This window comes from Oncorhynchus masou, chromosome 30 (assembly GCF_036934945.1).
Source record: "Oncorhynchus masou masou isolate Uvic2021 chromosome 30, UVic_Omas_1.1, whole genome shotgun sequence".
Taxonomy (NCBI): Eukaryota; Metazoa; Chordata; class Actinopteri; order Salmoniformes; family Salmonidae; genus Oncorhynchus; species Oncorhynchus masou.
This window is the reverse complement of record NC_088241.1, coordinates 51,489,893-51,501,334: the sequence shown is the minus strand read 5'-3', so window position 1 is coordinate 51,501,334 and position 11,442 is coordinate 51,489,893. Positions and strand designations below refer to the sequence as shown.

The following is an 11,442-nucleotide window of genomic DNA, read 5'->3' as shown; positions in this document are numbered from 1 at the left end:
GCCTCCACAATCACCCAACTGCAACCCAATTGAGATGGTTTGGGATGAGTTGGACCAGAGAGTGAAGGAAAAGCAGCCAACAAGTGCTCAGCATATGCGGGAACTCTTTCAAGACTGTTGGAAAAGCATTCCAGGTGAAGCTGGTTGAGAGAATGCCTAAAGTGTGTAAAGCTTTCATCAAGGCAGAGTGTGGCTACTTTGAAGAATCAAAAATATATAATATATTTTGATTTGTTTAACACTTTTTTTTGGTTACTACATGATTCCGTATGTGTTATGTAATAGTTCTGATGTCTTCACTAATATTCTACAATTGTAAAAAATAAAGAAAAATCCCTGAATGCATAGGTGTGTCCAAACTTTTGACTGGGACTATATATATATATCTCCTTTTTCAATCTTGTCTCATCGCTGCAACTCCCCAACGGGCTTGGGAGGCAAAGGTCGAGTCATGTGTCCTTTGAAACATGACCCATCAAACCACGCTTCTTAACACCCGCCTGCTTAACTCGGAAACCAGCCACACCAAAGTGTCAGAAGAAACACTGTTCAACTGACAATCAAGGTCAGCCTGCAGTCGCTGGCCCACCACAAGGAGTCGCTAGAGCACAGAGCCAAGTAAAGCCACCCCGACCAAACACTCCCCTAACCCAGACGATGCTGGGCCAATTGTGAGTCACCTCATGGGTCTCCCGGTTGCTACAGCCTGGGATCAAACCCGGGTCTGTAGTAATGCCTCAAGCACTGGGATGCAGTGTCTTAGACCGCTGCGCCACTTGGGAGGCTCATGTCTAGCCTACATTTATTGTAATATTATTTTACTATTTTAATTTGTGTAATTTTAGAAATGTATTGTGCTTTTATCTTTCTGCCCTTTTATTTGTTAAGCGCTTTGAAATACATCCCCTGTAAGAAATGTGCTCTATAAATATAGTTTGATTGAACCACAAGAACTCAACAATAAGCCTCCTACAACAGCATGAAAATAGCAGGGTAGGATCAGAGAAACAGAACGCTTGATAAAGCCACAATATACTACTGTACTACTGTACAGTTGATCTTGTGTTCAAGTAAACGGAGGACTTTGATTTTATTTTGTAAAAACATTCTACGAGCTGGGTGCGATTTCACAATTGACCCTGTGGAGGTGTCCCTACGTTTAGAGACAACTCTGTTCACAGAAAACGACGTGCACTGCAGCCGGGCAGAGGGCGGGTCCAAGTTTTTAGAAACTGGCAATTTCTTTGAGTTTGCCCGCAGTTGCAGTCCAGAGGTGAACTGCAGCCCATGTTCCTTGCAGCATTCCAACATAATTTATTTTGATATTTTCTATCACTATTGACATTGCTGCCAACTGAGTGCATGTGGGTGGTAGAGGGACAGAGCACGGATAGATAGTTTTTTGTTTTCGTCAACGGCGCCCTTTCTCTACTCAGACCGGTTGAGGATGGACGGGAACAGAACCATCGACCCGAGCTGCAGGGACAGACCTCCCGTGGCCATCGACATCATTTCCCGTGAGTTGAACCGCTCGAATAGGCCTATGTTTTCAATAGACGTCTTCTTTATACTAGCCTATCGATAACTTTTCAACTGTTCTGGGACAAGTGCCGTTATTTTCTTCAATCTGCCAGTGGTTAGGGCTACTCATAACGTAAACATGCATTGTCACCCATGTCACTGGGCTATTAAACACACATTTAGGTAAGGTAGAATTTTAGGCGACATTGATACAGATTGAGCTGTTTATTAATTCAATCACCATTGAGACGGTTGGAGTTTGGAGAGATTAGCCTAACCTTTTTCAAATCGAATAATCCCATTAATCCAATAAAATAATTTAAATCTGACAGGCAGGGACTTGTTTATGATTTTTTTTACTCTCCTGTGCCTGCTGATTTCAAACTGCTGTTATAATGTAGAATTAACATACCAGTAGGGTTTTTAGGGTGAGGGTCAACAGTTCTATATTGTACACCATCACCTGAACTCTGAATCTGGTCGTGTGTGTGTGTGTGTGTGTGTGTTGGAAAGGAGGGTGTGTTTGCCTCCTTAATGGTTAAATTGTGGTAAACTAAGCTGAAGTGAAGAAGCAATGATTTCACAACACTGCATCAAAACATCTGTTACTGGCATCTGTAACATTGCCGGGGCAGGGGGATAGTTAACGTCCTACATTTTGCCATGGGGCAAAGAGAAATGTGCATTTAAAAAAAAAAGCTAATCTCACGGTATTCTACACATTTTGCCACGAGGCTGAGAGGAAAATGTGCAGTTCTATAGCTATTTTAAAGCTAAAATATACATGTGTTGACTGATAAACACAGTACAAATGAAGTAGGCAGTGGCATGGTGCTTTTAGCCAGTGAACCTCAGTGACATGCCTCAATGTGGTCATATTTGTGGCTTATTGGTGGTGTGGCTTTCAGTTAGTTATTTTTGGCCACCCATCCAATGAGATTGAAAGTCATTCCAGTGCACTTCTTGCTATGAATTCTATCTGATAGTGTTTGCATGTTTAGGTATGTAGATTTTTGATTATGGGGATATTATCTATATGCATGCAGCACTAGATGCTGTTTTCAATTGTGCCCTTAGGTTTCTGACTGGTGATGGTTATAGAACTCGCCATTGTGTTTTGTATCTATTTGTATGTAAGGAGAGAGCAGCATTCCCTTGTTTATCTACATAGCACACTCATGTAGAAACTTCCTATGTATCTATCATCATGAATTTAATTTAGGTAAAAAGACAAATGTCCCATTTGGAACACTGACAAGTAGAGAGCATTTTTTTCTTTTTTCTTCTCAATAATTTTGGGATGAGGGCCTCCGCGGCTGCCCTCATCTCACTCCCCCATTCTTCTCTAATCATGTCCTTATGTGTCTGTCTATGCCTGTTACACAAATCAAGTTGTGTTTCCCAGAAATCAGAGCAAGGACTTTCTTTCCTCACATCCATAACACATGGCTTTGTCTGATGACACGTGTGTTGTGTTGAAGTGTATTTGTGTATGTGTTAGTGCAGTCTTAGTTTGTGTTTGCATGTGAGTTAGTTACTCAGTCTTTGGCAGAAGGGCTTTGTGCTGTTTTCAATTTTTTTTTCTTTACTACTTGTCTTGATTTCACAAAAACACCCTTGTTTTCCAGAAAACAACCATTTCTCTTTCGCTGAAATTGACACCTCTTCAATTATATGTTTTTTTTTTTGGAACTGGGAGGTCAGAAATGAGTTCCAGAGAAAATGGAAGTGAATCAACAAGCCCCTAGATGAGGCCTGTGTATTGTCCCTAAAACTGGACAGGTCCTTTAGCTTTGTGGGCTCCCTCCTATTGCTTTCATCAATCTGTTTTATTGTATCACCAGTGTAGGTGAAGAGAGGACACCAGGAAAGGAAGCTACTTTAGACTGTTGCCACTCTATAGTCCTCTGCTCTGTCTTTTTTTGTTAACTTGACACGTTGGAAAGAATTATCTTTTTGTTTTATCAGGATTTGGTTGGGTCTAATTGTGTTGCTGTCCTGGGGCTCTGTTTGTGTTTGTGAACAGAGTCCCAGGACCAGCTTGCTAAGGGAACTCTTCTCCAGGTTCATCTCTCTGTAGGTGATGGCTTTGTTGTGGAAGATTTGAGAATCGCTTCTTTTTAGGTAGTTGTAGAATTTAACGGTTCTTTTCTGGATTTTGGTCATCTCTCTCTCGTTTTCACACCTCTCTCTCTCGTTTTCACACCTCTCTCTCTCGTTTTCACACCTCTCTCTCTCGTTTTCACACCTCTCTCTCTCGTTTTCACACCTCTCTCTCTCTCATTTTCACACCTCTCTCTCTCTCGTTTTCACACCTCTCTCTCTCTCTCGTTTTCACACCTCTCTCTCTCTCTCTCTCGTTTTCACACCTCTCTCTCTCTCTCTCTCTCGTTTTCACACCTCTCTCTCTCTCTCGTTTCACACCTCTCTCTCTCGTTTTCACACCTCTCTCTCTCTCTCGTTTTCACACCTCTCTCTCTCTCTCGTTTTCACACCTCTCTCTCTCTCTCTCTCTCTCAATTTCACACCTCTCTCTCTCTCTCTCTCGTTTTCACACCTCTCTCTCTCTCTCGTTTTCACACCTCTCTCTCTCTCTCTCTCTCTCTCGTTTTCACACCTCTCTCTCTCGTTTTCACACCTCTCTCTCTTGTTTTCACATCTCTCTCTCTCGTTTTCACATCTCTCTCTCTCTCTCTTTCACACCTCTCTCTCTCTCTCGTTTTCACACCTCTCTCTCTCTCTCTCTCGTTTTCACACCTCTCTCTCTCTCGTTTTCACACCTTTCTCTCTCTCTTCTCTCTCTCTCTCGTTTTCACACCTCTCTCTCTCTCTCGTTTTCACACCTCTCTCTCTCTCTCGTTTTCACACCTCTCTCTCTCTCTCGTTTTCACACCTCTCTCTCTCTCTCTCGTTTTCACACCTCTCTCTCTCTCTCGTTTTCACACCTCTCTCTCTCTCGTTTTCACACCTCTCTCTCTCTCTCGTTTTCACACCTCTCTCTCTCTCTCTCTCTCTCTCGTTTTCACACCTCTCTCTCTCTCTCTCTCTTTCTCACACCTCTCTCTCTCTCTCTCTCTCGTTTTCACACCTCTCTCTCTCTCTCTCTCTCGTTTTCACACCTCTCTCTCTCTCTCTCTCTCTCTCTCTCTCTCTCTCACTCTCTCTCGTTTTCACACCTCTCTCTCTCGTTTTCACACCTCTCTCTCTCTCTCGTTTTCACACCTCTCTCTCTCTCTCTTGTTTTCACACCTCTCTCTCTCTCGTTTTCACAGCACTCTCTCTCGTTTTCACACCTCTCTCTCTCGTTTTCACACCTCTCTCTCTCTCTCGTTTTCACACCTCTCTCTCTCTCGTTTTCACACCTCTCTCTCGTTTTCACACCTCTCTCTCTCTCTCTCTCATTTTCACACCTCTCTCTCTCTCTCTTTCACACCTCTCTCTCTCTCTCTCTCTCTCTCTCGTTTTCACACCTCTCTCTCTCTCTCTCTCTCTCTCTTTTCACACCTCTCTCTCTCTCTCTCTCTCTCGTTTTCACACCTCTCTCTCTCTCTCTCTCTCTCTCGTTTTCACACCTCTCTCTCTCTCTCTCTCTCTCTCGTTTTCACAGCACTCTCTCTCGTTTTCACAGCACTCTCTCTCGTTTTCACACCTCTCTCTCTCTCGTTTTCACACCTCTCTCTCTCTCGTTTTCACACCTCTCTCTCTCTCGTTTTCACACCTCTCTCTCTCTCTCGTTTTCACACCTCTCTCTCTCTCTCGTTTTCACACCTCTCTCTCTCTCTCTTGTTTTCACACCTCTCTCTCTCTCGTTTTCACAGCACTCTCTCTCGTTTTCACACCTCTCTCTCTCGTTTTCACACCTCTCTCTCTCTCTCTCTTTTCACACCTCTCTCTCTCTCGTTTTCACACCTCTCTCTCTCTCTCTCTCGCTTTCACACCTCTCTCTCTCTCGTTTTCACACCTCTCTCTCTCTCTCTCTCTCGTTTTCACACCTCTCTCTCTCTCTCTCGTTTTCACACCTCTCTCTCTCACTCTCTCGTTTTCACACCTCTCTCTCTCTCGTTTTCACACCTCTCTCTCTCTCTCTCTCGTTTTCACACCTCTCTCTCTCTCTCTCTCTCTCTCGTTTTCACACTCTCTCTCTCTCTCTCTCGTTTTCACACCTCTCTCTCTCTCTCGTTTTCACACCTCTCTCTCTCTCGTTTTCACACCTCTCTCTCTCTCTCTCTCTCGTTTTCACACCTCTCTCTCTCTCTCTCGTTTTCACCTCTCTCTCTCTCTCTCTCGTTTTCACACCTCTCTCTCTCTCTCTCTCGTTTTCACACCTCTCTCTCTCTCTCTCGTTTTCACACCTCTCTCTCTCTCTCTCTCTCTCGTTTTCACACCTCTCTCTCTCTCTCTCTCTCTCGTTTTCACACCTCTCTCTCTCTCGTTTTCACACCTCTCTCTCTTCTCTCTCTCGTTTTCACACCTCTCTCTCTCTCGTTTTCACACCTCTCTCTCTCTCTCGTTTTCACACCTCTCTCTCTCTCTCTCGTTTTCACACCTCTCTCTCTCTCTCTCGTTTTCACACCTCTCTCTCTCTCTCTCGTTTTCACACCTCTCTCTCTCTCTCTCGTTTTCACACCTCTCTCTCTCTCTCTCTCTCGTTTCACACCTCTCTCTCTCTCTCTCGTTTTCACACCTCTCTCTCTCTCTCTCGTTTTCACACCTCTCTCTCTCTCTCTCTCGTTTTCACACCTCTCTCTCTCTCTCTCTCGTTTTCACATCTCTCTCTCTCTCTCGTTTTCACATCTCTCTCTCTCTCTCGTTTTCACATCTCTCTCTCTCTCGTTTTCACATCTCTCTCTCTCGCTCTCTCTCTCGTTTTCACATCTCTCTCTCGCTCTCTCTCTCGTTTTCACATCTCTCTCTCTCTCTCTCGTTTTCACATCTCTCTCTCTCTCTCGTTTTCACATCTCTCTCTCTCTCGTTTTCACATCTCTCTCTCTCTCTCTCTCTCTCTCGTTTTCACATCTCTCTCTCTCTCTCTCTCTCGTTTTCACACCTCTCTCTCTCTCTCTCCACACATCTCTCTTTCTCTCCACATCTCTCTCTCTCTCTCTTCACATCTCTCTCTCTCTCCACATCTCTCTCTCTCTCTCTCTCTCTCGTTTTCACATCTCTCTCTCTCTCGTTTTCACATCTCTCTCTCTCTCGTTTTCACATCTCTCTCTCTCTCTCTCTCTCTCTCTCTCTCTCTCTCTCATTTTCACACCTCTCTCTCTCTCCACATCTCTCTCTCCACATCTCTCTCTCTCTCTCTCCACATCTCTCTCTCTCTCTCACATCTCTCTCTCTCTCTCTCTCTCGTTTTCACATCTCTCTCTCTCTCGTTTTCACATCTCTCTCTCTCTCGTTTTCACATTCTCTCTCTCTCTCGCTCTCTCTCTCGTTTTCACATCTCTCTCTCTCTCTCTCGCTCTCTCTCTCGTTTTCACATCTCTCTCTCTCTCTCTCTCTCTCTCTCTCGTTTTCACATCTCTCTCTCTCTCGTTTTCACCTCTCTCTCTCTCTCTCTCTCGTTTTCACATCTCTCTCTCTCTCTCTCATTTTCACATCTCTCTTGCTCTCTCTCTCGTTTTCACATCTCTCTCTCTCTCTCTCGTTTTCACATCTCTCTTGCTCTCTCTCTCGTTTTCACATCTCTCTCTCTCTCTCTCTTTTCACATCTCTCTCTCTCTCTCGTTTTCACACCTCTCTCTCTCTCTCTCTCGTTTTCACACCTCTCTCTCTCTCTCGTTTTCACACCTCTCTCTCTCTCTCTCGTTTTCACATCCCTCTCTCTCTCTCTCTCTCTCGTTTTCACATCTCTCTCTCTCTCTCTCTCTCGTTTTCACATCTCTCTCTCATTTTCACATCTCTCTCTCTCTCTCTTTTTCACATCTCTCTCTCTCTCTCTCTCTCTCTCGTTTTCCCATCTCTCTCTCTCTCGTTTTCACATCTCTCTCTCTCTCTCTCGTTTTCACATCTCTCTCTCTCTCGTTTTCACACCTCTGTCTCTCTCTCTCTCTCTGTCCTTAGAGTTGGACATATTTGGTATCATCCTGTACTCTGTGCTGACCTTCATGGCAGTGGTGTCCATGCTGGTCTACATAGAGGAGTGTTGGTACATCTACCGGAAGGTTCCCTCCCACAAGAAGAGCGCCATCATCTGGGTCAACGGGGCAGCGCCGGTAAGAACATACCGATTTATCAGGAGACTTTAAAGGTGCAATCTGGTACTTACTACTTTCATGTCCTCTCTGTGACAACTCATTGTGCTACAGTACAAACACATGCGGCCAAAAAACAAAAACAAAACTTTTGTGAACTTGTGACCCATCAACCAAATGTATTTATAAAGCACTTTTTACATCAGCCGATGTCACAAAGTGCTGTAGGGAAACCCAGCCTAAAACCCCCTAGAAAGGCCAGAACCTAGGAAGAAACCTAGAGAGGAACCAGGCTATGAGGGGTGGCCAGTCCTCTACTGGCTGTGCCAGGTGGAGGTTATAACAGAACATGGCGAAGATGTTCAAACATTCATAGATGACCAGCAGGGTCAGATGATGATAATAATAATAATAATAATAATAATAGTAATAATAATCACAGTGGATGTAGAGGGTGCAACAGGTCAGCACCTCAGGAGTAAATGTCAGTTGGCATTTCATAGCTGATCATTCAGAGTTAGACAGCAGGTGCAGTAGAGAGAGTCCAAAACAGCAGGTCCGGGACAAGGTAGCACGTCCAGTGAACAGGTCCCATCCTGTCTGTTTACTAGGAAATTCTAGGGCAGTAGCACGGTTAGGAAGGATGCGTTGGTAAAGCATCCAGACTAAGTCTGTATGTCTGTGTGTGTCAGGTGATCGCCACCATGTCCTGTCTGGGGATGTGGATTCCCCGAGCCACCATGTTCACTGACATGACCTCTGCCTGGTATGTCACTCATCCTTCGCTCCTTTTCTCTTCTCTCTTTGCTTCTGTCTTTCGCTTTCTTTACATATCAGTTTCTCTTTCTTGACATATCCTCTTTCCTTTCCTCTCCTCCACCTTCCTTCTCTCCCAGTGTCTGTTTGTGTGTGGCTCTGGGCTTCTCTGGATCTCAGACCCCTGCTGTGACAGGCAGGAAACTCAGTAGGAAGACACACACTGTGTCAGCAAAACATACAGAGCGATACTAAAAACACTATTACAATATTGAGTGTCTAAATCCGTGCTTGTGTAGTTCTTTCCAAACCCATCTCTCCCTCTGTCCATCTTTTATTCCCTCCTTCCCTTGTTGTATATTTGTGGTGTGGGTGTGTAACGTGTGTCTCTCTCCACAGCTATTTTGCGATCGTAGTGTTTAAGTTCCTGGTGCTGATGATTGAGGAAGTGGGGGGTGACGAGGCGTTTCTACGGCGAGCAGGGAAAAACAAACTGAGGATCAGTACTGGTCCCTGTTGTTGCTGCTGCCCCTGTCTACCCCATGTTAACATCACACGGTAACACATGCATACACAAACACGTACTCACACGCACACACTGTTTAGGATCAAATGTACTTCATAGCAAGACCTGTTTCTTAGTTGCGTCAGAGTCCAGCTACTAGATTAGTAGTGAAACAGTGGATTTGTAAAGGATCGGGCAGGTTGAATGTGCCCCTGGCCACTCACTCTGGCTCTGTATGGGCCCCTCCATGTCTCACAGCACATCTGACAACATTATCACTCCAAGTATGCCACCTACTGGTCATTGTCCCCTATAGGCATGGCATATAACAACATTTTAGAAATATGTACAAATGAATTATTATTTTCCATTTTAAATATTTGTTGAATGTTTTCCTCTGGTTTTCCCCAGACGGAGTCTGTTCCTGCTGAAGTTGGGATCGTTCCAGTTTGCCGTGCTGAAGATCGCCTTCACCATACTATCAATCATCCTCTGGACCAATGGCAACTTCGACATCGCAGATGTGAGTGTGGGGTGTCAACACACACACACACAAACAGAATTAGGCTTCAAAAGAAGAGAACACATTCTCAATACAAACACTCCCAACACTGTGTGTGCGTGTGTTCCAGATGGCGATAACGGGAGCAGCCATCTGGATTAACCCAGGTGTGGGGGTCCTGACCATCATAGCACTGTGGCCTGTAGCCATCATGTTCATGCACCTCAGGATCACACTGCGCAGCCTCAAGATCATCCCCAAATATGCCATGTACCAGGTAAGATTACACACATGCCATGTAAATGAACCAATCTGAGGAAAGATATACAGTAAGCCCCTCCTCAACCAATCAGAGGTCAGTTAATTAATTCCCTGAAATGACAACAGTTTCAGCAAATTATAACTTGTTTACTTCTGCAGAGTGTTGTCCTTTTTTGTGTTTACCTATGTTATGTTGTTGGGTTTTTACCCATGATGCTGTGTGTGTAGCTGGTGCTGGTGCTGAGTCAGCTCCAGTCGGCCATCATCAACATCCTGGCTATGAACGGAACCATCGCCTGCACGCCACCATACTCCTCACAGGCCAGGGGATATTGTGAGTCTAATCTCCATCCAGCCCTTCATCACTATATATCTTATTACACACAAACTCTACTGCTCTCAGGCAAGCACATAACTTAAGTGACCTATCCTCTCTCGCTCTCTTTTTCTCTTTCTTTCTCTTTTTCTCTTTCTCTCTCTCTCTTTTTCTCTTTCTTTCTCTCTCTGTGTGTAGTGATGAGTCAACAGTTGTTGATCCTGGAAATGTTCATCATCACCTTGGTAACCCGCCTGTTGTACCGCCGCCAGTATGACCCACTCCCTGACGACGAGAATGACGATGAACACACCAAGATGGTTATACCGGCCGATAAATCTGACATAGCGTGAGGGCAAGAGAGACTGTATCTGTGCATGTATTAGAGACAAAGTGTGTGTGTGGTTTTGTTAGAAAGACTGGGTGTGTTCAAGAGAAAGAGTATGTGTGTATGTTATGTTACACAGGTCTGCAGTAAGAATTTAATCAGTCATGGCATTTTCTGGGTGAGCAATGCTGTTAAGATGAATCAGAAGTCATAATCCCTCAGCCAGTGTGTTTGGAAAGTGTTTGCTATTATGTAACTGTAATCTAAGAATTATTTCAGAAATGTATTTTTCCTCAGAAGTTGTATCTTTTGCCATAGCCTTGTTTAACATTATAGTGTATTATCATGAGCCATTTATAATATACATTTTGAAACATTTGCTCTAAGATTTGTTTTGGCATTTGTTTTTTCATAGGCATGCATACACATGTATTTGTAAAGAAGAACCCTGTATTCATTGTAGTTGCAAACTTGCTCCACTAGGTGGAGCAAGTATGAACCAATGGGTCCGCCTGCCAGTGACACTGAGCAGTGGCCTACATTGATAACATTTGAATAAGGTCATTCTATCATGATCATGATATTGACAGATCAACACAGACACACCTCTTTATTCTCTCGTCTTTAGACCTTCATCTTGTGGAATCTGCTTTATCACAACCCAGATGCACTCTGCAGATCAGGTTTAGAACTCTAGGTGACCATACTTACTAGTAACAAATGGTAGGTGCAAATTGAAATGTTAAATATTTTTTCTAATTTGTATTATTGTAAAGGATAATTAGTAGATTACTTTGAACTGTTCTAAGCTCTACCACTTTCTAGTTAAGGCTACTGTATCCAGTGGTGTAAAGTACTACTTAAGAACTACTTAAGTAGTACTTAAAATACTTTTTTTTGGGGGGGGGGTGTATCTGTACTTTACTTTATTTATAATTTTGAGTAGTTTTACTTCACTACATTCCTGAAGAAAATGTATGGAGTACATTTCCCATGACAACTAAAAGTACTTGTTACATTTTGAATGCTAAGCAGGACAGGAACATTGCCAAATACACG

At 43.8% G+C, this 11,442-nt stretch overlaps 1 protein-coding gene across 1 annotated transcript; it reads left to right on the top strand.

Moving 5' to 3' along the window:
• The first annotated feature begins 1,242 nt into the window (after window positions 1–1,242).
• LOC135522729 (organic solute transporter subunit alpha-like) lies at window positions 1,243–10,769 on the top strand. Its single transcript, XM_064949266.1, has 8 exons — window positions 1,243–1,517; window positions 7,585–7,736; window positions 8,408–8,481; window positions 8,871–9,029; window positions 9,388–9,499; window positions 9,609–9,755; window positions 9,968–10,073; window positions 10,254–10,769. Exons 1-8 carry the CDS (start codon window positions 1,448–1,450, stop codon window positions 10,406–10,408), a joined length of 975 nt encoding a protein of 324 aa, XP_064805338.1. The 5' UTR covers window positions 1,243–1,447; the 3' UTR covers window positions 10,409–10,769.
• Window positions 10,770–11,442: the final 673 nt, after the last annotated feature.